The 27,792-nt window shown below is 34.1% G+C and overlaps 1 protein-coding gene across 1 annotated transcript in view; it reads right to left on the reverse strand.

Annotated features, from left to right (window-relative positions):
- The window catches only part of CFAP54 (cilia and flagella associated protein 54), a 101,190-nt gene that overhangs the window by 24,333 nt on the left and 49,065 nt on the right, over positions 1-27,792 (reverse strand). The window contains exons 32-52 of the mRNA XM_058805938.1: positions 27,667-27,760; positions 26,575-26,714; positions 24,799-25,017; positions 24,260-24,396; positions 22,406-22,551; positions 21,495-21,722; positions 21,068-21,291; positions 20,832-20,967; positions 19,113-19,221; positions 18,405-18,563; positions 17,666-17,863; positions 16,791-16,878; positions 16,129-16,335; positions 14,522-14,588; positions 12,512-12,694; positions 9,972-10,058; positions 8,875-8,997; positions 7,957-8,010; positions 6,446-6,662; positions 6,011-6,105; positions 4,306-4,475 (exon numbers count right to left, since the gene is read on the reverse strand). Coding sequence (XP_058661921.1) covers positions 4,306-4,475; positions 6,011-6,105; positions 6,446-6,662; positions 7,957-8,010; positions 8,875-8,997; positions 9,972-10,058; positions 12,512-12,694; positions 14,522-14,588; positions 16,129-16,335; positions 16,791-16,878; positions 17,666-17,863; positions 18,405-18,563; positions 19,113-19,221; positions 20,832-20,967; positions 21,068-21,291; positions 21,495-21,722; positions 22,406-22,551; positions 24,260-24,396; positions 24,799-25,017; positions 26,575-26,714; positions 27,667-27,760 — 3,081 coding nt within the window. The remainder of the gene's footprint in view (positions 1-4,305; positions 4,476-6,010; positions 6,106-6,445; positions 6,663-7,956; positions 8,011-8,874; positions 8,998-9,971; positions 10,059-12,511; positions 12,695-14,521; positions 14,589-16,128; positions 16,336-16,790; positions 16,879-17,665; positions 17,864-18,404; positions 18,564-19,112; positions 19,222-20,831; positions 20,968-21,067; positions 21,292-21,494; positions 21,723-22,405; positions 22,552-24,259; positions 24,397-24,798; positions 25,018-26,574; positions 26,715-27,666; positions 27,761-27,792) is intronic.

Here is a 27,792-nt window from a genome sequence, read left to right on the forward strand (position 1 = left end):
ATCATATGACATTGTATCTACTGTACTCCCTGCCCCATATCCTAAATTCTTTTCTGGAGTTCACTCTGAACAGCACCTTTGGAAGATACAGACACCATTAGGACTGGTGCAGCATTTAACCCTATGTGTCAAAAAATCATGGGATTAGATCACAAAATATTGTAAGGTTTCCTAAAATATGAGCTACTGGTTTTTTTTCTTTTTTTTTGCTGTCTTTATAAGCACTCAGATACTCTCAGATAATGTTCCACTTTCATTACATGTACAAAAATGTTTATCTTCGGCAGCAGACTTTGTGAATACAATTATTTCATGATATGGAGACATCTGCAAAGCCATCATAGACAGAAGACCTTTTTCATACTAGAAATTGTTGTCCAGAGAACACACTACTCAAAATATTCTGAGAATTGCCAAAATCAATGTCTCTTTGTATTGGTTTCTCCCAATTGCACATTTTCCTCTATGTCTGTAAATCTTTACTTTCCTATATCTTCTCTAAAACATTTTTGAGTTTGGTTTTGGGGGTTGTTTGTTTGGAATCTTTTTATAAATCTCCACGTGCTCTGCCCACAGAAACAGTTTTCTAATAATTCTAAGTCACCAGAGAGTCTGCCTAGCTCACTACTTAAAATATTTTTTCAGCAGATTAATTGTTTAAAATGTATAACCAAAGTTCCTATCTATGATAGCTTTTTTTACATAGCCTCTCCTTACATAAAGACTGGCTGTTATGAAGCATATAAAAAATAGAAAAGAATTATTAACACCTTTTTACACTGCCAGAACAATGCAAAGATCTTTTAATGCAAGAGAGATTCAAGGTCTGTGTGAATTTACAGCTTTTGAGATGTTCTAGACTAATGGTTGCAAAGGCAAAGATCTTGCACCAAGAATTCTAAACAAGAGCTATACTTCTAAATTACACACATTAATCTGCCAACATATGTATAACCACAGGATGGATAACCTCCTGTTAAGATAAGAGAGCAGTTAAAGTCTTCCTGTCATTTCTGATTCTGTCCTCCTTGCTGTTTTTGTGATACAGACCTGGATGGATTACACCAATTCAGCACAAATAGACCTCAAAGTAAGAATGAGAACCAAAGCCATTAATATCTTGGTTTTCACATTTCAGAATTCAATCCTCGTGAATCTCCTTCATCATCCCTTTACCTTAGTTTTATTCCACAAAACGAAAACAGAATAAATCAATATTGAATTTGATGATGCGTTTCTCTCTAACAACGGAAAAGGTGAAACAGAATTCGCTTATAAAAGTAAACAGAAAAATGGATAACACAACGATGTACCCCAGTTTCTTTTTTTAAGAGTTCTCCCCTAAAACCAAGGCATCAAAGTTAAAATTACAGTAAGATCTGACTTTTAAGAAAACATTGCTTGAGATGTTATGGTTCACATCTTAAATACCTTGGAGAAGGTACAGCAGCTAGGAGTATATAGGCTATTAACAAATACTAACCTAAATTCCTCAGCACCACTGCCTTAACTGCTCTTGTCAACATTTAGCAATATTGAAAATGAGGCTAGTTTTACCTACATGTTTACACATAAATTTTCTTGGTAAAATATAGACCACAAGCCCAAAGACTGATATATGCCTTAAGTCACAATTAACTCACTTAAGCAGAGAAGTACACATTTGGGTAATTAAAAAGTTCACATTTATAGGACAGACACCATGTAAGTAGTCTCCTTGAGATCAATGGGATTAGTCCTATGCATAAAGTTATTCTGAAGCATACATTTTTTTGCAAGACAGAAGCTTGTAATGCAGAAGCTTCCCTTGATGAAATTTTTGTGACCCTCTTCTGCTGTCAACAAGAGTGATGTATCTATATATTTCCCTTGACAAAATACACATCCTTTTATCAGCTGAATCAGAAAGTGACAAGATGATCAAAATAGGAAAGTACAGCTGACTATAACAATTTCACCACTAGGTTATTTCACCAAAGGAGAAAAAAAAGATGAATTTCTGTAATATCATGCAAAGTTTGATTTCTAGGCTGGCAGGCAGGAAACATTCAGCTGTCTGAAGAAATGTTTCATTTATATCTGAGGCAGACATATCACAGCTTCCATGGCAGTGCAATAAAACTGCAAAATAGGTTAAAAACCACCAAACTGTAACTTTATTTTTTCATGGTTTTTTTTTCCCTGATACTGACCACTATCAATATATAAGACCCACTAAACAAAAACCCATCAAAAATTTGAGAGTCACAAAAAGTGATCTCTACAATGCTAGACATCCATTGAAATCTTTGATAGTCTAAAAAAGTTTCTTCAATCTGAGACAAGTTATAAACCAACACAGAAACGAGTCTCTAGGATAAAAACTGCATGCCAAAATGAAGGGTCCTGCATTGAAATGTCTTGCATATACTGGAACCAGTTCAGCTGGGTGAGAATGTCTGAGAGAGGACTCTACCAATGCAGGTTTTACCAAACCTGGGATCAAGCTAAGATTACACACATGATATTTCAGATGTTCCTTGATTACCAGTATAGAGACTTTATAAAATTCAGGACACTCAAAAGTATGATGAGGTGACTGTCAGCGACTGGTGGATTTCTCCTTGACAATTTATAGTAAATTAATCTCATTCAAAATCCACTGAAATGGATTAATATTTCATGTTGAGAAATGTCCACAAATAACCTACAAGTTCTTCCTTTGCATCTTCCCTAATGACATTATTGCTAAATTATTATAGTCCTAATATCTGAATTTTTGGAAACTGCTTTCTTTCAAAATAACATACACAAAACTCAGGGGAAAGGCCACACTGCAGACTATTACTGTTTTCAGTACAGTAGGCTATACAGCACTGTGAAGCTCCTGTCCTGGTTAATTATTTTTACTGCTGTACCATAACAATGCAAAAGCAATTGTGCTATTTAAAAGGCATTGAATTTGAGAGTGTTCAGCTGAGAGAAGGAAGGTGGCTTGTTTTGTCACAGAATAAACAAATTTTTTTAATTGGGTAAAAAATCCCATTGAGACTGATTTATCTATTGGCCTGATGAGCCACCTACCACTTCACTTCAATCTCCACCACTATTTCAACAGTAAAGAAAGTGTTATGGTTTTTTCTTTTTTTCTTTTTTTTTTATGCTTACTCTGCTATAAGATTTATTGTAGCAATTCTGGTGTTTACTTAGATTAGACCTAACAAATGTTACAAATACTGATTACATTGTACCAAATCTCAATCTAGTCTGGCAGATGCTACACCTGAGTATGCTCCACCTTCAGTTAGCAATTTGTGCACTCAAAGATTTTTCCCTCCAATAAAATATTAGATAAAAAGAACTTCACACTCATTATCATGCATTGTTAAACTGACATCCTTCTTACACAAATGAATGTAAAATTACAGGTATGCTAAACAGACAAATCCTCCTAGGTAAAAGACCAAAACAATGTTTGGAATTTAACATCTACAAAGAGTTAATGTACTTCATACTCTATGTCAAAGAGTTAATGTATTTCATACTGTACATCCAGTATATTCCAAGAACATTAAAGTTGTAACTTCATTAAATTCTCCAAAATTTCAAAATCAGAAAATCAGAATCTCAAAAAACAAAAAATATCACAGAATTTGGGAATTTTAATTTGGAGAAAATACCAAGCAGTCAGGCAGATATATACAGATACATAGAGATAATTCAGCCATGGAGATAATACAACAGTACTTTAGAGACTATGACTAACAACATAATACTGCTGAAATCTACTCTGTTAATGTTTACTTCAATGCTTTTTAATCACTGTAATTTAAAAAATAAAATTTTGATGTTTTAATTTGAAACCAATAAGTACATCAAGAAGAAATTTTCCTTTAGGGCAGAAACATGGTATTCTAGAACAAAGTAGAATTCAGTACTTTAATTAGTGCTCTGTTGTACAATTTAAAATCATAAGAATTCACATGATCTAACACATTCAGACTTTACCCAAAACCATGAAGATTACAACTTTTTCTTTGTTTTTATACAACATTTTATCACACAAGCATCTCACAGAGAAATTGTAACTGATTTCTCTGGGCTGACTGAATTTCTGGCCTCATAACTGATCATCTCTTAAAAAAGAAAATAAATCAGTAATAAAAAAACTAAATGCTAGTGTATCTTACATTTGTAAATATACTAATGGAGTTGTTACAGATGACTACTAAGATTTACAATATTGATGTAGTAACAAAGAAATTATTTTTGTAACCACTGGTGGTGAAGGCTGTGCAAGACAAGGTTGTTCACAGTATTATTTACCTGAGAGGTGCTTGATGCCTTTGATGAGAAATAGAAGCAAGCTCAAGTCTGGCCTCAATTAGAGCCTCTAAATCTTCCACAGAATACCGAGATATGTCCCCATCATATTTTTCCTGTATGTCCTGTACAAGACGGCCTAGAGTTTCTTCAGCTTCTATCAATAAAATCCCCTAGAGAAGAACACAGCATTTTATGATTTCAAAAAGTAAAGAAACTAAAATTTTCTTTAGAAATATCTTTTTCTGTGTACCCTGCTATCCCTGCATCCTGAAATAAATCAACTTAAGAACAATATGCCTTTTCTATAAATGGGGGTGGGGTGGGTAATTCTGCTTTTGTCAGGTTTTCAGAATCACTGTGTTTAAATCAGCAACATCTTAACTGTGCCTGTACTACAGCCATGCATGCTTAACTCCATATTTTAAGGCTTAGCAATGCAATTCACTAATTTCTCATTCTTTATCTAATAGCTATACTTGATGATTTTATACTGTACTTCTCACTATGCTTAGTAATTTAAATAATAAATACAATATTAAAAACATTAAAGATGTCAAAAGAAGTATTACATTCTTTATTAGCTATATTTTGACATTTTTGTGTGCAGTATGTATCCTGAAAGTTCAACTATAATTAACAGTCTTTCTGATCAAAAAATCTGTAGGAAGCTATGAAAAACACACGTAAAAAGAAGTTAATTTTAAATTAAGTCTCAATTGTGAAGCTTTCAGCAGAACTAAAAACTAATTTAAAGGTTTGTATCATCCAATACATTACTTTGATAAAAATTCAGAGCTTGCCTTAAAAAAAAAAATCACAAAAAAAGCAAACCATAAAAACTCCTCCAAAAGAATAGAATAGTTAAAGAAAAAATAAAAGAAATATATTATGCCTCTTAATTGATCATTACTCAATTCCAATGAACATTTCTATTTTAGTTATTTTCGAGTTGTCATTTTCAAATTATAATAAAACCTTTAAGTTTCTAGCGTTTGACCTATACCAACTGCCATACAAAATCATCCTCCCTTCTCCAGACACACTTTTTTTGGTATTTGTTTTTTTGCAAAAAGGGCCAAAAGTGGATACTTCCAAAGTGAAAGGCCCCTCCGAATGAAGAATATGTTAGCCCTTTATTTTGGTCTCCTTGTGATGTGAAACTGGCAAGCATAAAGCTTACAATTAAACAAAACAAAATCCAACTTAAAAAAACCTCTTCAAACAAAAAAGCTAATAAGCTGTGATATGTTTTCTTCAAAATAAAGTACCAGAAAGAGCTACATGAAAAATTTGAAATATTTCACATAAAAGAATGGGAGAGAATGGTTTTTTATTTGTATAGCATATTGCCCCATGAAAGAGTCTCTGATGTTCTACAGATGGAACCCTCTGAAAGGAGATTATTTTACCTTGAAATCCCATTGTCTTTACCCTTTATGCTGAAATAGTCCTACTGAGATCTGATTGTGGAAATATTTCCCATCATTTGAAAAATGATGCACCAAAAATGAAAAATAATTACACCAAATTGTCAACACTTCATGTACAGCTAGTAAGGCTGCAGTCAAATTAGAAACAGAAATTTACAGTCTCCTTTTTTCATACCATTCTCTCATCATAATTTCTGTTACAGTCAAGGCATTAACAAGGCTTTTTGGATCAATCTGCATTTTCTTAATCTTTTTCTCCTAAAAATCAAAATTACCTTCAGCATGGCCATACTTAATTTATCTTTACAGCCAACAAGACGCACCACTCTGTCTCTTTGTTCCTGTTGTCTTGAATCCTGATCAGCATCAACTGCCAAATACATTGCAGATAAAATTTCAGAGTACAAATGCAGAACCAAAGCATTTTCAGTGATTTGAAGAACATAGTACTTTTCTCTCTACTTACAACTGGGATTTTCAACATCAAAATAAGTAATAATGGAAGAAATTAATAATATTAGTAGCAGAAGAATAATAAAACAACCTTAACAAGTCTTACTACTGCTTATTTCAATAATTACTGAATTTTTTCAGCAACATTTAAAATTAATATTGTTCATAATATGACATATTAACTCATATGCAGTTAAAAGTGAAAGAAAGAAGCTTGAAACAATATAAACGAACTTTTCCACCATTCTTATAATTACCTTTTACATTTGATGCTGTAGTTTTGCTTGCCTCTGGCAAGTTGTCGTTGTCAACAAAATATAAATATTTTTCAACTTTTTCAGGTATATTATTTATTGTGGCAGAAAGACAAATGATGAGATGTATTTTGGCTAAGGTTAATTTATTCATCATTTGTGGGTTGCACAGTGGCGCCACTGTTAAAGACAGACTGCAATTAAATGTATCTTCCAGTACCTACAAAAAGGTTAACAACTGGGATTATCTGAAATGGCACATTTTACATTTTTCTTGTTTAAGACATATTCTATTTCTATTAATAATGACACAAATCAACAATTAACATGAATAATATTAGTAATATTCTCATTTATTATGAATGAGTTGAGTTTTTTCCCAAACTTCACCCCTCAGTAGCACTTGCTACAGCCTCAGAGATTGGTTTTACAGCACAAGGTGCATCTATGAAGTTATAGCTATTATTACTGCAAATTCTAGTTTTCTGCATTGTAGGTGAATCTGTAGTTCAAAAATCTCAGCTCAAAGTCTGCTGTTAAAAAAGGAAAAAAATTATTGTATCACATCATTCTAGCATATTTCATAGACTCTTTTTGTTATTCATTTTAGCATTCTTGTTTTATCATGAGTTTAATAGTCTCACTTTAGATTAATAAATGTAGAAGTCGAAAGTCTTCACAGATTTGCAAGATCATGAGTCCAGTAACAGCACCACATATACTGCGAAGTGTTCAAATCAAAAGATAATGCACAACTTCAAAATAAATCAGAAAGTAGTGAGATCAAAAGCTGTCAAGATACACTTCTCATTTCCATTCTGTAATAGCAACTGTTGTAGGAGACACACAAGCTTACTGTAAACAAGAGAGAGAAGTGGAGGGAAAAAGGTAGGGATTGTAATTTACCAATTTGCTTTAATGGTACAACTTTTTCACATTCTGCTAACATTTACCCCTATCAGCTCAATGGATCCATAAGAAGGTTAATAAAAGGAAATTATTAAAACTGAAAAACACAAAAGAAGTTAGTGATAACTCGGTGATTTTAAATAAAATCAGAAAATGACTGTTTAGACACTGGTTTATAAAGTCACCATTTTAAATTTTTTTCCCCTAGAAATGGACTTCAACCCCCATCTGAGTTCAGTCTATGAAGACAACTCTGGTGGAGAGAAATTATAACATTAAAAGCCTGACACTCTCAATGTTTAGCAGGATAAGCACCTGACCATATCGCAACAAAGCCTGAATACTTCCATTATTGTGTTTTGCACAGAAAAGCCACAGATTTGTACACACTAGATCTCCTATCTGAAAAATGGTGAAAATGGTAGCTGCCCTTCCCTTGAGAGGTCAGTCATAAAATTGAAAATTTAGGAAATAGTAATCTATTGAGAAGAATATGTCTTCTATTTAGAGGATTTTTTAATAATAACAAGGATATTTTCTCTTTACACAGAGAAGTAAATATTTTTGTATAGCATAAAATATTTACCTCTTTCAAGTTTTTTTACCTGCAAATTTGTATCAGTCATGAGAGATTTTGAGGTATCAAATTTCTGTGAGGCCTGTAAAATGGAAAAAGCAAAAGTAATGTGCTACAATATGGGTATAAAACCAATGAGTTAATAAAGGTGGGAAGAGGGAAATTTCCCTTCAAATCAGCTCATTAAACTCAATTTGCTCTGCTTCACTGTCTGTAACTCAGGGTAAAGGAAGCAAACATGAAGTTTGTTCAATGCTTGACAACCCTTTTGGTGAAAAAAAAATTTCCTACTGTTCATGCTGAATTTCACCTGGTGGTCTGTCCAGAAGTCTTTTGTCACATCACCTACCCAAAAGCACCACTCAGATAAGGAAGACCTTGATTACATTAATCCAGGATTTAATCATTAGCTTATTTTGGCAAGGAAAGACTGGTTATAGAAGAGCCTTACCCAACAACCTGATCTGCCTGCACAGGTATGCTCACAGCAAGACAAGAGTCCAGGTCAATTGTTAACAGCTTCCAACCCTTGTAGCACATTAGTGACCAGATAAAGGGAAAATCAATTTGAGTGGGGTGAAGTGAATTCAAGGCTCTGTGGGCAGCAATAGCCATTATGGCCCAGCATCTCCTGAGGCTGCCCTCAGCCTCTCCAGGGCACAAGAGCTCAGCTTTATCCACACTTTCCATGCCTGCATATGAAATCACACATTGTTTTTTCTACAGTAATATCTGCAGTACTCAGTGTATAAAACACACATTTCAAAATTGATTTTTGCTCCTGCTGTTTAGTGAGAGATTTTAATGTTATTCAAAGCCTACTATTTGATTCATTTATTGAAAGAAATTTAGGATTTCCTTAGGAACATGCAGATATGGAGTATGTGCAGTTTCATGAAGAAAAATGGATTGTTACAGCTCAATGTCATACTTTTCTGGTGTTTACCTGCACTTGTTCAGTACATCTGTACCCTGCTGGTATTTTCCACGGAATTCTCTCTCCCGAAATAAGCAAAGACAGCTCATGAAAGGCCCCCGTAAAAAATCCTATATCTGTAAGTACTTTAATCTATGAAAAAATGACAAAGCCTCTGATTTGAATGTTATTCATTATTCTTTTTTCTCAAAATAAAATCTGTTTAAAGGTAATGTTCAAATAGATTTGGCTACCAGAATAGTACATTGATGGAGAATGATCTTCAATGGAAAGAAATCTTTTACATATTATAGTGAATAATTTCAAAGATGTGTCTTTCACCTTTAAAAGCAAATTCTTTAAAAACTTCATCTTGAATAAGGGAAAGAACTTGCTTCATCTGGTAAGAGTTTTGACTGCCTGTCCAAGCTCAGCCCCTTAAAAAATCTCTTTCATAGTTTTTACTCATATTAATCTTGTAGTACTCAGATACTCTACCTAGCCCATATCAACATTTCCTGAAAATATCTAAAACCAATATAACTTTGACTCTTAATACTCTTAAAAACTCTTGATAGTTAGATGTTTTAAAAAAAACAAACCCAGAACTCCCAAATTATTTACACAACAACAAAAGGTGAACATTAGTGAAAAGACAAAAATCTGTTCCTAGATTTCATGGAACCTTGTTCTACCATGATAGTAAGAACACATCCAAAAGTGAATATTTGGGGAAAAAACAGTCATTCATGTTTTGCACTTAAGAAAACATTTCAAAGAAAAGTGGAACAAGATAAAAAATAACAAGTGACAAGTGTGGACCAAAGAAAGAAAAGCTCCTCTTCATTAAAAAGACAGTAGAAAGAATTTATGGAAGCACTCAACAGCCTATGCAGGAAATTAACAGTAAAACTTTTTAAATAGCTCTGCATGCTACTAAAATAGAGAATATAAAGAATAATTGCATTTAGACAGTACCCCTACCAACTGCTAAGAAACACTAAGCAACAACTGAACTTTAAAGCATTACTTTTCATAGTAGAAATATATGAATATTAAATTGACTACATTAAACAAATAATTGAAAAGTTTACTTGAAATACAATGTGTTTTGAGAAAGTGATTACCTTGAGGATTCTTCCTTCAATACATTTAGCTGGGTCCTTACAAATCTCAGATACAATATACTGGTATAATGTAAACAAAGGTAAAATCTGTAACAAAATAGTAGATCATGCAGCTATAAACATCATACAGGGTACAACCATGGAAATACACATTGCAATTATATATCAAAAGTATATGGATAATATAAGATTACTGCTTTGACCATTACACACCATCAATACTTCTCTTATGCTTTCTGAAAGATTAACGTGTTAAAAAGTTCTTCAGGTGACTAAAGCTAACCCCTTGTATGTGATTCACAATGTAGGAAGTGAAGTTTGTCCAAATTATTCTCTCTGTTCAAGGTGGGGTATTTCACATCATTACTGAGTAAACCTACCAGAAATAGGTTGATACAAGGGATTTCTAAAACTATCTGCATTTTGATGTCATATTTTTTCAATGCAATTAACAGAAGAATAGAATTCTGTGAGCTTTTTAAAATAAACACAATGAAGTCGTGCAACTAAGTGAAATTATACCAGCTGTAAAATAAAGTGGATGGTGATGAGACTTATTGATAAATTTATTTACATTCATTTTAAATTTAGGGTTTTTTGTAGGGACAACTAACAAAAAACATTTTAAAACTGAGCTCTATTAAAGTATAGAGACACTGTATATCCTTCCAGGATCTGAAGGGGGCCTACAGGGAAGCTGGAGAGGGACTCTTCATCAGGAACTGTAGTAATATGACAAGAAGTAATGGGTACAAAGTGAAAGAAGGGCAACTTAGGTAAGATATTAGGAGGAAGTTCTCTACTGCAAGGGTGGTGAGACACTGGGGCAGGTTACCTGTGAACTTGTGGATGCCCCAACCATGCAAGTGTTCAAGGCCAGGCTGGATGAGGTGTTGAGCAACCTGGTCTAGTGGGAGGCAACCCTGCTCTCAGCATGGGAGGTTGAAACTATATGACCTTTAAATGACCCTTCCAAACCTAAACATTCTATGGTTCTATGATCAATTGGTATAAAATATTTCAAAAAAAGCAGATTCTTTCCTAACAGATGTATGTGTTTATTGAAAATGAAAGAACTTCCAAAATTTAATTACTGTTCAGCTTTTACATTTTTCTTCACTTTAAAATGTCCCCAAGCTTAGCAAATGCTAACAGCATAGTTAGATTTTTGTCAAATTCAGTTAAAGTTTTCATAATGTAGCTTAATACTTCTGAATTTGGATTACAAATGCTTGAGGCAAATGTTTTAATTGTACCCATACAGTTTCCTATTGATAATTGAAGTAGTTCAACAAAATTAGTCTTTGAAGTTTTATTTTTAATAAAACTTGAATCTTGATGTATTTTGATTTAAGTGACAAATCAACTTAGCACCCACCATCCAAAACATTCCCACACAATAAGCATTCAGGGGAAATGAAGCTCTCATTCAGCTAAAACTGCAATTGCTTTGAGCATGATCCATGAACTGGATCTATATTCTGCTGGCAAAAGCGCAGAAAGAATCAAAGATGTGCATGGCCATGTGAAGCAAGTAGTCAAGTTAAGAGCTTCTGTCTCCAGGTAATTGTCTGCTCCTGGATCTCCCACAGCCAGGACAGTTACACAAAGCTAAATAACAAAGTGAACTCCAGTAATGCAGAATGGGAAAAAGCAACAATGGCAGTTAGCCTGAAGTTTCAAAAGAAATCAATCCAAAAATTGACTTGCTGACAAAAAAAGTGTAACACCTTTCTGCCTCCTCCTGTCTAACTCCTCTTCCATCCCTACCTCCTAACCTTTGTTCCTCCTTGCTGCCAGCCCTGCAATCTTTTCGCTTCCTGGCACTGGCTCTGCCACTTGCAGGACCTTGTCATAAGTGGATTCAACTCATCAAAGCTGGAAAAATCTATCTACTTTTTCAGATGGAGAGTTTTCTGTCATGTTTGATCTACAGAGGCATAAAATAATCACCTGACAGGAAATTCTGTTGGTGCATACAGGACCAAATTACAAAAGAGAGAGTATTGCACCTTTTTCAGTAGTAGTAATCAATTCAATCTATTTATTCTAATGTACAGCACTGCATCTTTGAAGGAAGCTGGATTAAAGTGGAAATGGTCAGACATTAAATGGAGGAAATAGGATTATGACCAGCATAAGAGGGAAGTTATGAAAACAATAAAAATACAGAGGAATAAGAGAACATGGAAAGGAGAAACCAAAAGGGACTTTTATCTACTGGAAGTTGAAGTACTGAAAGCATTCTGGACATACTGCATCTAAAGTATTTTTCTGTAGAGTGTATTTTAAGTAGCATACATTAGAAAATTTTCTCTAAAATGCCTAAGCTAAACAAACCATGTGTTGCCATCTTCCAGAATAAAAAATTTTGCTGTGTTTTCTAAAACCTGTATGCAGGAAGCTATACCTTGTTCAAGTGCTACAGAACCTAGCCGTAGGGGTATTTTGCTAATGAGGTTATCTCATAAATACACCCACACAAGAAAGTAAGACTAGGTGTCTTAAAATCATTTCCAGACCATAAAAACAATACTTACTATTAAATTTTGCTTCACAGAATGTAGTTCAAGCATAATGAAATTCAGACTTGCAACTACAGTAGAGATATCAGCTCTGTAGCGATCAGAGAAAAGGTCAATACCAGGAATAAGAATATTTGTTTCATATTGTGCAAAGTCACAGTCAGATGTTGGATGGGGAAGAGAAGCTCTAAACAAGGTCTGAAAGTAATAACAATGAATTAATGAATTATTTGTGAAAAGGTGAGCAGGTATTAGTGAGACACCATAAACTTCAACTCATAAATGACTTCATAAACACAACTCCATCAATGCCTTAATTATTCAGCTGTTTCCAGCCACAATATTGAATACATTCCTAGAGAAAATGTTTTATGTGTGAAGTTGATGGAGAAATAAACTAGCTGGAAATAGTCTAAGGACACTATGCCTCCCATTGTTTATGGGAGAGCTGCTGACTTTAGGGCCAGTTTAAAGCTAGTTCCACCTTTAACTAGGTCAGACAGTGCAGCTTATCAGTTAGTGCAGCTTAAATCATTTAACTTAAAGCTAATATGAAATTTAATAATTTCTGGGAGAGCTGCTCACTATAACAACAGTTCAAAGCTTGTTTCACTCTAGCTCCACCTTTAACTAGGTCAGCTAGCACAGCCTAAATCATATAACTAAAAACTAATATGAAATTCAAGGAAATAATTTAAATGTTCTCTCTTAAAAAGGAAAGAATGCTAACATTGTATCTGATGTTGGATATTCCTTCCCAATTGTGTTTATCTTGGTATAATTAACAATTATATCCTAGAGAAATTTGCATTTACACTCAGATCAGAGATATTAACAAGCCTAAAGCCTACACCAGAGGTGGAATTTAAACAAGGTTATAAAAGCTTTCCAATTCAAGGAACAAATTACGGCTTGAACTTCTTGCAGTGCTGTGACAGTAATTGATTATATTTTTCAAGACAATCACCCTGCAAGCTGCTTCTATCCCAATTAATATCAGACCCACTTCAGTCAAGTCACAATTATTTCTAGTGTTACACAACTGGAACAAATGCTTGCTACCATTTCTGTCGAAAGGAGGAACCACCATTGTTCTGTTTTGTAATTGTTCAGCAATTATAGTGCTAGAAGCAAGTGAAATTCTCCTTTACCTTTGTTTCTTCTACTTGTTCTCTCTTTGGTGAACTTAGTAAGTTTTCCAATGTGGCCTAGGACAGGTCTCACAGTCACAATCATGACACAAGATATCAGACAGTGACATTGCTTGGTTTTGGAAGAAACCAGATAACTCCCTGAAGCTGCACTGGGATGAGTAATCATCAATCCCGGTAGAGTATAACTGGCAGAATACCTGCAGTTGTTTTTCCTGTGCTACTTTTGAAACTGACATCTTAACTTCCATTTAAAAGCAAACTGAAACATTTTTTTTTTTTCTCTGTAGGTCCTTTTTCTGAAAGTCTGCAAACTTAATTTTAATGATCTTATATTATTTGTGAGTGAAACAGGATCATTTTTAATATCCTCTGGTTTATAGAGTTCAGATTTTAATATTACAAACTAATATTTTTCAGTGCTAAAAATATTCAAAAATTGCTTTTTTCTCAAGAGTCTGTGCTCTTGGTTGAAAATTTAAGACAATCTCTGAAGACTCTACAGATATAAAAGACAGCATTCTGCTGTTGTTGATGCCATCCAGCTCTTCCTGAGCAAAATACTTCAAGAGAAGAAAAATATATTTGACTATCAAATGTTTTAGTCATCTTCCCTTTTCAGTATTTTTTCTCTGAGACACTCTAGCCTCCTATTGAAGTGATAATTTTTAGGCTATAATATAGAAATAATGTTAAAAAACAACGAATAAAACCATTGTATGTAATATGCATAAATTGTCAGCTACCTGCGATCTCCATTTTTCCTTTACAACCAAAACAAGAAGAGAATTATTTTAACATAATTAAGTGACAGAGGGTCATTTTAGAAGCAATTTGTTAACTTCATGAATATGAACTGAAATTGCATTCTTACCTTAAAAAGTATTGCAGAAAAATAGCAGTATTTTGTTCTTAATCGTATCTTTGATGTTGTTATATACCTAAAGCACAACAAAAATAATAAGAAATATTAATGTAGCCATCAATATAAATTATTAAAATCCTTGGGTTTTTAGTCTAATGTGATAATAATACTAACACAATTTAGATGTTTTTCCTACTGAAAACAACTGACTGTTTTTAAATAGGTGCTCAGCCACACCATGTAAAGAAGCTTTCAACCAAAGACATACCTAGACAAAGGGAGTTGTCTAGACTATCTTCAAACTTACAGGAGAAACACAGGCAGTCTAAGTGCAAACTCCATCTCATACAAATCTAAAACTATAAAGCAGATTAGGCAACTCACACTTTAAAGTGTATTTCTTTCTAAAAAGGAAGCCTAAGATAACCAACATGTGAAGTTTAACATGGCAGATGTCTAGCTAAATGTAATGATTCCCACACAGTACTTCACCAGAGCCTTAAACCATCCCGGTAGCAGGGTAGTCCTATGATTAACAATCTTAGAAATCTTTACTTCAATATTAGAATCCTTTCGTCTCCATTTTATAGCCTATGATTAAGTTGTTGTAGAAAGAGCAACTCAAGAGAAATGTTTAACAGCCCAAGTCAGGTCTAAACACAAAAGAACCACCTGAGGGAGAAGCCAGGAGGACAGCTCCCTCCAAATCCTGCCAGGATTTGGAATGGACATATTAGCAGCAAAGGGATAGTATCCAGTGCAGCAAAGAGGTGCCACAAACACCTGTAAAGGCAGCTGGGCATTTGGTCTCACCTAAGACTGAACCACAGCTCTGAATTAAGAGAGATGTCCTTTGTAATCAAGTTAAATTCACTCCTTTTCCTTTTGGGTGCTAATTCTAAGCGTGGCAATGCCACTTCATTCTGAAATACCCATGCTACTACTTGCAAAGCTACCTTGGCTTATATGTTACAGTGATATTAATACAACCTGCTGCACAGGTAAGGCAATTTACTCAAAGATGAAACTCTGCCCTTTCATGGTTATAGCATTTCTAAGGTCATTTAATGCTGCCTTGGGTACTTCTAGATTTATATTTTGTACAATACATTAAAGAACAGCTCAGAATTACATTCACAGTGTTTTACCAGCAGTGAAGGAGTACTGGATGGAAATATTTATTGATGGTAGATTTTTATACAATAAATAAAATTTCATTTACTTCTAATTCACCAGAAAACTAGTACTTTAGGCAGTAAATCTGACATTAATATTTAATATGTGCACTAACTTGAAAAATGTGATATTGTGATTGAAAATCAATATGACTGAAAATCCTTGTACTTATGACTATTTGTCATTTTGTTTTCTTTTAATGATCTCTCCATATAACATACAGCTGCATTTATGATCAAAGACAAGCACTCTAGAAAAGGGAAAAAACAATTTTCTCCAAAGAAGCGAATTTCTCCCTGAAAGGAAAAATTACTCTGCTTTTGATGAGTCCTTTTTACAACAACTCATTATTGGTTTTTAATTAATTTCAAGTTGCCTCATCTTGGATGAGCAATTTGTTTAAAATAGGATAGAAATACATATATGGGTATGATACTTACTGAGCTATCTTAGCCACTAGGACTGCTGCATGTAAACATCCCCAAGCTCCAGCCTGAGAAAGAAATTTCTCACTAATATCAGTTGATCTTCCAACTGCAAAGCAGTCTGTAGCATCTTTTGGAAAATATAACTCTTGCCAGGTGTTAAGAGCATCAGCAATGTTGAGTGTTTCATCAAGGGATTGACACCAGTATTTAAAAGCAGCTCTGTAACATCAAAAATACCATCATATTGCTGACATTTTCCCAAGTGGAAGATAAGATCTGCTTCATTTTTTCTTTATTGCCTGAGATTTAACTAATTCTGATTGGGTCAAAAACTGAAACACATTTTCTATAACATTTTCTATAATGATATCTCTATAACACAAAAGAGATATCATTCCTGGTCAAGAGACTTATTTGGACTCAAATTAAATCATCAAGCCATAGACATTACTTCTTTAAAATAAAAAATGTATCATTAATTTGCTCAACAGCAATTAGGTAGCTAAGAAAAAAAAACAATGTATAGGAAAAAGCCCTCTCAAAATACAGCTAATAGTAAGTTAGATGAAAGAACTAATGGACAGCACAAGAACTTATGAGACAGTTGAGAGGTATAGGACTGACAACTAAAAAAAAATGAAACTGTGCTCTTTTTTAATCCAGTAACTATGTACCTTTTATTTCCAGCATAAAAGTGAAGATTCCCAAGTTCATGTAGAGCCTGTACCTTGAGGTCTCTCTGGCTGCTCATTTCAAGGATTCCTGTAATTTATTTTTCATCAATTAAAAATAACAAAACATCATATCATTAAAAAGGTTACAGAACCTTGAACAAATTTGGCATGAGTAGACAAGAATTCACATGTAATTCAATGCATGAATATTGTATGAACCTGTTTACATAGTCTTTTGTATTTTTGTTTTGTCAGGCCTCTCAAATTTCTTCCTGTCCACAAGATAAACTGGAAAGCAGGTCACTGGCCCTGCTAAACAACTCTGCCTGCGTACAGCACAGAAACACACTCACAGACACATTTTTGGAACCTTTGCTGGAAATAAAACCACTTAGAGCTACTACACTTGACCTGTTTAGCCATACAGCAAAATCAGGAGCTGTGACTGTATGAATAAAGCCATACCAGAATGTAAGATGGAAACCAAGTAACTGAGTCACATATCGAAATACACAGAATCTAAAGTCTGTTTGCTAGGAAAAAAAAAAAAAAACTGTCATGGAATTAAAATGAACCTCCTAAACATTATATCAAATTCTGAATTGGGGATTAATCAGCATAACACCACTGAAGTAATGCTTATTCATAAAATGAGATAACCATAACAATTATGAACCAACCAGCGGCTTCTTTAGGATCTAATGCAGATTTCCTCAATTAAGAGGAAGAAGGTTGTACTTTCCTAGAAACCAGCCTTGGGACAGTTACAGCTGTCTGACAGAGGAAAAATACCAATGGAATAAACATACATAAACATAGATAGGCAGAATGTTGTTACTTTTTATCTGCAAGCAGAAATTTATGAAAAAAATTACCTATTGTTTTTTCATAGGAAGATGTAATTACTGAAAGGTGCGACTTTGGTATTGGTCTACCCTCAACCATACTGGAGAAATTATATTTTTCTTGAGAAAGGTCACACGGCGTCGGTAGAAATATCACTTCATCTACCACGCTAAATTTCAGCTTCCTGCTTGAAGAGATATGACTGCTGATTGCTCTTCCAGTATTTTCTAGATAGGAAAAGTGATTTACACGATCAATTTATTTATATGATAATATCAGTTGTTTATATGATCAGTTTGCTGTATTTCTAGCACCCCAAATATTTCCAAAACATGTTAATCAAACTAATATAAAATTTCTGTGTACCCCGTCTCCATTTAGTTTCCTATGCTCTAATTCTGTGTGTCTCCTAATTAAACTTATTGGACAAAATTCATTGGTCAGTGTAACCAAAGGGTATGTGCTCTGTTAATGAAAATAAACTTGGGAAGAGCTACCAGTCAGTCCTCTGACAGAGGTATAGCTGCAGACAGACAGGTGACACAGCTGCATGGAAAAAAAAAGTTTCATTCAACTATTAGACAAATCATAGGAAATAAGGCTTAGAGCTTGTGCTTATAGAACTTCAAATTTAACTTCATATTCTATATTTTTTCTAATTGTCAGTACCTAAAACTTGAATTTAGAAAAATCTGTTCCTTTCAATGTTTGCTATTTTAACTGCATATACACTTTATTAAGGGCAAAACACTTCAATGAAGCACTCACCTTGTGTGTGTGCAAGAAATAATGAAAGTAGTTTCCTGCTGTGTCTCAGTGCTCTGCTTTGATATTTAGATTTTTCTAGAGTTTCTTTAAAACATTTCAGTGTGTCATTCACATCAAGAGGCACAGAAACTAGGGCTTTTGCTTGATTGTGATCTAAAGCTAATTAATAATTACGGAGAAAAAAATTGTAATATGTAAATAAATAATGTTAGTAAATCAGACTGTAAAACATATTTGAACATTTTCATAATGTCAAAACTAAAGTATATTAAAATATTCCCCTTTTTTTCCTGTTGCTTTATGAATTAAAGCAAACTATTAACCACCAGGAACATTTATTCTGTTAATAACAGTGCTATTCACACTAACTTAGGAGTATATTGCTGGATATCCAAAAATAACAAAACAAAGCTGGACCAAGACCCCCATGCTGCCTAACAGGCTGTAGGTTATCTGGCACCTGCTTTTCTCTGCTTTCAGACATAGTCTGAATATATTCTGAAAGATCTTGACAACATTACAATACATCCAAAATATCAAGAACACTAATTTGAAGACAAAGCTCAGTTTATAATAAAATACAAATTGTAGGAGAAGTGGAAGACTATGATAAAGAATGGAAACAGAATTTATAAAAACAATTCAGTATGAAACAAAGACAAAACTCTGGGAGAAAAGAGAACACACAATACTAAATTGTGCTCTGACCTGTAGAATTTGTTGGAGGATTGAAAAAGCGTCCAGGAAAAACCCCTTCACTGGCAGAACGAGCAACAGGCAGCTGTAATTTGTACCCTATGTAGTTTCTGCATCTCATCTAAAAAGCAGGATTTGTTTCATAAGAACTGAATAGTATTAAGAAAAAATGACATTTAGTTCTTACAGTTAAATATCTATATACACAGTCACATGACAAAACAAAAGAGGACTAATTAAGAAAGACACCAGTGGCCCATAACTAGTACTTTTGTCAGTAAGAGGTGAAACATTCACACCTAAATATTGCATGTAAGTGTTTCGAAGTTACTGCACTAAAATTTGTCTCTTAAAACTTGTCTCTTGTCTCTTACTTGGTATTTGCCATAATCATTAGCAACTCCTTGATGTTGTGCAAATATTCCACCTTTTTTTTCTCCAAATGAATGCATGCTTGCACAGAACCTGTCACTAAGCATGCCTAAAGGACATGTTGCCTGGGAAACACAATGGAATGCTAAATACAGAGGTACAAAATAGCTCTAAGCAAGTAACAACAGCAGCCTAACTCTGGTAAAGAAGCAAACTTCCAGACTTCTATAAAGGACTAATCCGCAAAAGACTTTTTATTTTGCTAATGTAGTTACACCACTTCAGAAGCAGAAGGACCAACAGAACTAGTTCTAGAATTTTCTGAATGGCATTTAATTAAGAAATGTAACCATAAACTCCAAATTTCTTACCTGAAATCCTTATTACTATTAGCTAACACTAGTCTTTAATCTGCAAACTGTCTTTCTAAACTATGATTACTTTTCCACAGCTCAGTTACCAGCACTATGAGGGTACCACTATGCTGTGGTGCCCTTCTACAGACAAAGGACCAGGTTTGAATGGCTGGGCCAAAGAGAGCCAGCAGGAAACAGAGAACACAGAGCTCCTGAGCTGCCCTTGCGAGCCACGGGCGCCTTCAGAGTCCCTGCAGACCCCGGGCATTGCTGTGCTGTGGCAAGGCCATGGCTCCTGAATCCCATGTCCATGTTCATGGTCAGAAAAAACCTCTTTGGTACTCCAAATCCCACGTCCCCCTCCTCTCCTTCAAGTCCTCTTTTACTTTAGTGATAGAAATATCCTAAAAATATCCACAGTTAGACTGACTTCAGCAAAACTTCTTAGAAATAAACTTTACATTAAAAAAAAAGTGAAATTAATTTCTAATAGCTAATTCAATGAAAAATTTCCAGCTGGCACTGTTAAGTGAATAGAACAGATAGAGCCACAGCTTTTAATGAGAGGAACTTGCTGAGCTGCTTTGGGGTTTTTTTGTGCTAACCAAGTTTTTTAAAGTTTTTAATTGGCATTGTCAGAGTTTGTTTTAACTCAACTTTATTAACTTTTGGAGCAGTGTTCCAATGCAGAAGCAAAGCAATATCCCAATAAATATTTTAAGGTTAAAAGAGTGGCATCAAGAAATAACATGAAATTAGATTTAGGCTTATAATACGGAATGGGCATGTTGTGCATGGAAAAAATGTCCTCTGGGTCTCCTCCTGCTCTTGGAATCATGTCATACAAGCCTTGTCATGCACTTCCATCAATTATGTTCATTAATTTGTTATAAATGACTATTTGGGAACATATCAGAAAGCATATTAAGCTAATCAGTGAAAGTGCTTCTCCACATTTAGCTCACATTAGAGTCAGTGTCCCAAAAAGAAATCTGTGTTTCACCTTTTGTGCATCATCAGACAGATATTTTGTGAAATGAGATTCATGGCTGTCTGAGCCACTGAACTGCTGTATCCTCTCCAGCAGCTGCCTCTGAGCATACACCAGGAGTGGACTCACTTGTTCTGTGAACCTCTCACTGGAAAAAAAACCAGAGTGTAGTAATTAAGTAATATAATGGTATAATAAACTATATAACATTAACTTTTTAAGGTTTTTTTAGAGCTGGTATAACTTACTGTGTAAATATGTTAAATCGTACAGCTATGTGCACCAGTGCTTCCCACTTCTTCATGTGATACAACAATTCTATTGTTTTAAGAACCAGATTGCATATCCATCTCAGATCAACCACATTCACATCATCCATGGGAGGCTGGGGGTGAAGAGCAGAACCACCATTCTCATCCGCAATGCCTCCTAAACAACTGGGAATGCAAAACTCTCCTTCGGGATCCACAATCTACAGTCAAGAAACATTATTACACCTGTTATTTTCAAATGTGCTTTTAGGACAAATCAATTACAGAGATCAGAAACTACTGTCATCAAAAAAACTTGTTACAGAGAATAACTTGAAGATACCAGAATGTAATGCAAGAAAGAGAAAACTCTCTCTAGTGAAAATTTGATAATCAAGAGTTGTCTGAATAGAATAATTTTTACCTTAAGAGACCTGCTTGCTTGTAGGTCAATTATCATATCAATGATCATGTCTGATGCAAAATAAAATGGCAACCAGATGGTGTTGCAAAGAAGATCCCAGGTGATGGAAAATGCACCCATATGGGAATGCGACTGGTTAGCAATCACTTGAAATTCTTGAGTATAGCTCCAAAGATCTCGACAAGCATTTTGAAGCAATGTCCAGTGGCCACCACGGTGAGCAAGAACCTGTGTATACCATTCAAAATATAACTATACCTTGGAAAGGCAGAAATTAAAAGCTTCATTCTTTTATTGAAAAACTTAGGCATAAATAATCTTTCAGAATTACAGTCTAGGCATTACAAAACCTTAATTTTTACCATTTCACAGAAGGACTAATTTATAAGTGAATTTAATTGCAGGTTTTGGTGTGAGAATAAGAAATAAAAATTAATTCACACCACCTATAGGTGTGCTTTTACTTGGGTTTAGAAGGTTTTATGGGAAGAGCAGTTAGTCTGCATTTCCCTTCAGCCACTGGTTCTCCTGTTTCTAGTGTGAGATTCACTAAGACCTGTAAAGAGAAAGTTAAATCTGCAAGTATTTGCAGAAAAAATTTAACAAACATGAGAAGGAAAGTTACAAAGGTGGATTGAAAAATAGAACAATTACATAGATTACTGAATGTCTGATAGAATATATATTATGATAGGTGATATGGCTGACATTTCATACATTGTACTTGGATATTTTTCAGAAGATGAGAAAACATTACTTTTAAACAGTGAATTTTCTTTTAATTTCCTGAGGTTTTTTCATTTAAAAAGTAGTAAGTATTGCCAGATATGCTTAATGCATTAATTACTAATACTTAGTAATTAATACTACTTAGTAATATATAGTTCAATAAGAAACCAACCACATCTTACCACTGCTCTTTTCAAATGCAAGAAGATGCTTGTAAAATGCTTCAGTAAAAGGGCATTTGATGGAACCTGGTCCTGTTTGTTGGTCTTTGTTCGACTTCGAGGAGTTTGACTCTGTTTATTTCTGGTTTTAGGAGATTTACCTGTAGCTGAAAACAAAAAGCTCCCTGCTAAAATTGAGTTGAAGTTCTCACAAAAAAAAAAAAAAAAAAAAAAATCAGCTAGGATTTTCCTGTAGCAGCTAAATGCTTACATGTTAGGAAATGCCAATGTTAAGATTATCGTGTCTGTAAGGTTATGATATTTAAAATACAAGATGCTTTTTCTTAGGAATGAAAGCGAGTCTGAGCAAAATACTAGTGTGTACCAAATAGCTTTCAGCCTCAAAGTCAAACCACAATCCTCATTTAAGTTCTAGGAAGAAATCACCACGACAAGAAATCTCTTGGCAAGCTTGCAAGAATCTTTCTTAAACAGAGTCCTCTTACAGTAGATACTAGGTAGAAAGGAGGATTTCTGATAAATTCTGTGGTATGTGTAGAATTTCTTCATTATTTAATTCACTATCAAATATCCCCCAAGGGGAAAGGCAAAGGTTCATGGTAGTGGAATATGGTAATATCTGAACTAGAGGTTTATGCAGAAGCTAATTCCTATATAATACTTGAACTCTATGACAAACTGCACATTTCACATTATTCTTTTAAGCACAACTGTTGCAAATGCTAGGAGATAGTAAAGAGGACTTTTATCAGGTTTCAGCCAATTTCAGTGTGTCTCAGTCACTGGTAAGCATCAAGGCAAAGGTGTTTCTGTAAAAGTAGTCTGCTACAAAGAGAACCAGTGAGACAGAGAAATTCAAGTGCTAGTTTTTGTCACAGCTCCTTGGAGAAGGCAAAGAGGACAGCTGATTTTACCTAAGGAAGCCCTACATGGAAATAGAGGAGAAATTCGATGTTTACTGCCACAGCAAGAATGCATCCCTGAAGAGATATTGAAAAGACCAGGCCTGTGATTACTTGTTGAACTTCTGGAGCCTATGAAGACTTTGTGCTGACTTGTACACTACCACTGAGATCTGAGGAAATCAAAATCCTGCATTTCACAATTATCCACAGATAGGAGCCCTTTGGCTCCTGTTGGAATCTCATGGATTAAAAATAGCTAGAATAATAATAAATGTTAAATGTGAAAGACAGAGAAATTAAAAGTGGTAGAAAATAAATTGTTCCTGAGGTAGCTTCTGACAGAGGGAAACACTGGGGAGAAAGCAGTAGAGAAGGAAAATTAAATTCTACTTATAATTTGAAAGATAATAATAAGCTCCAGTCTATAACTTTAAAACTACTTACAGAATGACCCAGGGAAATTTCAACCTGCTAGGAAATGTAAAGGAAACTACCAATCAGTTACAAACCTCAGAAACTGAAAGAAATTATCAATGCATTCAGAATCATTCGGAATATTATCAATTTAATATGTGTAGGTAGTCTGGTATCTGCAAACCTAAAGCTAGTATCATTATTCTTTTTTAAACTTACAAACTTACTAATAAATTACAGGATAAAGAATAACTAATTGATAAAATGTAACATATTTATTAATAGATTAAAAAATGCTCAGAATTATTAGCTATGCCACATGACTTACTATGACTTCTGTTATACTAGTTATGCCAAAAAACATAGATGACAATAGGAGGAAACCTAGAAATGTCTTCTATGTCTTGGCATGACTGACTGTTTTTCCAAAGGTGATGTGGACAACTAATGATGGAGGTCAAGAGAGCCAGAAATCAAGAGAAACAAAAAGTTAAGTTGAAACTGATTTCAGTTGTGCACCAATAAAAATTCTTACAGGTTTGGGTTTCAGTGTCTTCTGACTTTTCAGGGAGAGAAGGAGTTGGTTTTCCTGTGTTATCATCTGCAGCTTTCCTTGCCAATACAGTGCCAGAATTGTTTAATGAGAATATCTCAGGATCCAAAATACTGTAACTGCAAAATGGGAGAAAGAGAAGAAAACACAAAAAAAACCTTCACATATGATATCAAAAAGAATTTTTATGTACATACACAAAATTCAGTGTCTCAGAAGTGATTACTTTCCAGCAGCTTCAGGAATAAGAAATAATGAATGATAGCCAAATTATAAGGAACCAAAAAATAACTTAGTATAGTACATTTCAAAGCTTTCATCTCACCAATGAAGTTAGCAACCAAAACTGTGCCTGATGTCCACAGGATGGAAAGCAAAACTTTTTACATAGTAACAAGTAATTTGTATTTGAAAGCTGAACTGTTCATATGAATATATTGTAATTCATATCTGTCTGCAGTAACAGCAATAACACAATAATCTCTATTAATAGCAATCACTGATAGTGCAGTAAGATGTACCTGTCCAGATGCTGTGAACCACTAATTCCCATATTATATTGCACTTCCAGGTTCTTTTTAAATAGATGGTAGTGTGCAAGGGCCAGATAGATATTCATCTGAGACTTCCAGGGCATCTCTTCAAGACACATTTGACAAAAGTGACTTCGGATTACGTATTTAGTCAGCAGCATCACTAAGGTTTCATGAGCCAATTTCTTCAACTTATCCATGGCTTTGCTAAACCAAAACATATGAAGTAGCAAGAAATTAAACTGTTTTCTTGAAGCTCTAGAAAAAAAGTCCTGGTAAAGATACACAGATACTCTGTTGCATCTCTCCAGATTAATACGCATAAGCATATGACATATTTCTAAATAAAAGACTTTTGCTTTAGTCAAGAAAAGCAACTGTGCTTTCCCTCTTTACGTGCACTTAACACACAGTAAATCCCATTTTATATTTTACCAGCTTCTATAAGATAATTGTCTTAGTACTTTAATGAGTTTAGATCATTTTGAAGTTATTTGTCCCTGAATTGTACAGATTATTGTAGCAAATATGATGTGCTTCAAAGTCAATTCAGGAGGGCCTTCTATTATGCTATAAATCTAGATTTTGGGGTTTTTTTATTGCTTTGCTTTGGTAGTTAAGCACATCCAGCATGAAGAGAACATAGCATTTCAAATCTGGATGCCTGCCTTTAATTTCCAGACAAAGTTTTTTAAGGTTTCCCTGAGAGATGAAAAAATTCTGTATTACTTGACAAACATACAATGCTATATTCAAACCAAATCTCATTTTTTAAAAATTAACTGTAAACTGATTCCTTTATTAATCTAAATGATTTTTCCGCCTGTTTTTCACCTTTAAAATGTGGGTAGAATAGTATACCACATACAATTTTGATTATATTATGCACCATTACTGTTATGTTAGACACAAAAGAGTAGCTGATAAAAACCCAAGATAGGTTAAACATCCTTTCTTCTGCTGAAAGCTATGAAAATCATTTTAAATAAGGTACGGTTTCTTCTGTCAAGGAGGAATAATAACATTTTTGGATGGTTTAGGTGAATATTTAGAAGATGATATGGAAACTTTTTTTAGGTTATTTAAAACACTTCCAGAATCAGTTATATGATTGCTTATGTGCAAATATTTATAGTTTCCTATTTGCTAATTACCATAAGTGACAAAGGACTAAATTATGAGTACTACACATTCTTTTAGGTCAGAAGGCAATGTTATTGGCAAGTTAACCAAATATAAACAAATACCTGCCAAAAGAAGATGTGAATTACTTTTTTTTTAATCAAAAAACAGTTCTGGGGAAGCTACAAGGCAGATAGTCCAAAAAGACTAGCACAAGGTCCACAAAAATAATTCTGAATCTACTACTACTATTTTTATTTATTTAATAATAAATATTTTTATTAGCTTTGTAACAGATAAACTCCTCAACACAGTTTGAAAAGCCTTATAATACTCAGATTATCACAGCTTTTCCACCTTGATGAATCAACATGCTCAAGCTAACACAACTGAAATACAATCTTTGATTATTAATACGGAAACTTGAAATCATTAACAGCTATTAAACAGAAATGCAACAGATTTTGTTTCATTGAGTGGAAACCAATTTTATACTAAACTACATCAGAAAAATGAAAGGACTGTGCAGAAACTAGTCTCTTTGCTATAATACAAAAACTAAAATACACACTTAATTGTAATCTAAATTTCAGTCAAAATATTTTTTCTGTATATATAAGCCTGAAAACTGTGTTCATTTACTTTTGTGCTTCTGAAGATTTCATTGTATCTGGATTTTTCATTAAAAACTCTCTGAGAGGTCCTTTCTGAGGCACAGCTTGTTTTGTTGGTTTCTTTGAAGGTGATGCCTTTGCTTTCCCTGAAGGTGAGGTATTTTTTCCCTTTAAAAGAAAAAAGTCTTGCGTCAAAATCTTAAATATACTTCAAATAATTATTTATACCTACATTATCAACCACCTGAGGTATAGAGCAATTTGGCTTACATAGGAACAGAACATTAAAAAAGATTCTGGAAATGGTTGTCAAAATAAAACTGCAAAAGAAGTACTTAAAAATTCTAGAAAACGTCACCATTTTTTCTGGACAGTACATGTCAAAGGCCTGATACAAAGAAGCCAGCCAGGTCCCTGAAGATTTTCTTTCATAGACCAGTCTTTTCATCACAGAAATAATGACAATTCTTTTCCTAATAACAGTAAAGCTTTGCAATGCAAAAATGAAGACAGAAAAACCCTTTTCCTAATCTATCTCAGATGCTAGCAGTATTTCAACATTACTAGAGGATTATGAGGGAGAAAGCTCTTCCTGCAAAATAATACAAATCCATTAAGATTATCAGTATCTTCCAGTAAAAGTAAAAAATTATTTTAAATTAATTCTGAACAAAAAGCCTTTACAGTGCAATTAGAACATCTGCACAAGGAGTTAAACATGAACAATTACTCACAAAAAAAATCTAAGTACATATTGTACAAAAAGGCCTGAGCTGATCTCCTTTTCTGAATGTGATGGTAACCAAGACACTTTCTATTACCACCATGTTCTTTTAAAGGGAGTCAGGTAAGGCAAGCTTCTTCTGATTTCAGAATTCCTTATTTTGACTTATCTGAAATTCTCACAATTGTTGGTCTTTCAGATGAATCCCATGTCAACATTTCTTCCTGGTTTTAGAAGTGCAGAGGTCAGCTGAGGACTAGAGTTTGTATCCCAAATTTTAGGAACTGTGTATGTCTCTAGATGAGATTTTTATGAGACAATTTTTTCAAAATTTGTTTTGTTCTCATGGTATTGCTACCCAGTAAAAACACATAACTCCTTAAAAATAAAACTCACCTTCTGAACTTCTGCAGCACTTGTGCTTTCTCCCAGAGTGAGAGACCTTGCTTGTGCTGAAATTCCATCAGTACCAAGGAAGCTCTCATTCCTCCTGATGAAAAATATTTTTAAAATCATCATCAT

Source organism: Ammospiza caudacuta, chromosome 5 (genome assembly GCF_027887145.1).
Source record: "Ammospiza caudacuta isolate bAmmCau1 chromosome 5, bAmmCau1.pri, whole genome shotgun sequence".
NCBI classification, from domain to species: domain Eukaryota; kingdom Metazoa; phylum Chordata; class Aves; order Passeriformes; family Passerellidae; genus Ammospiza; species Ammospiza caudacuta.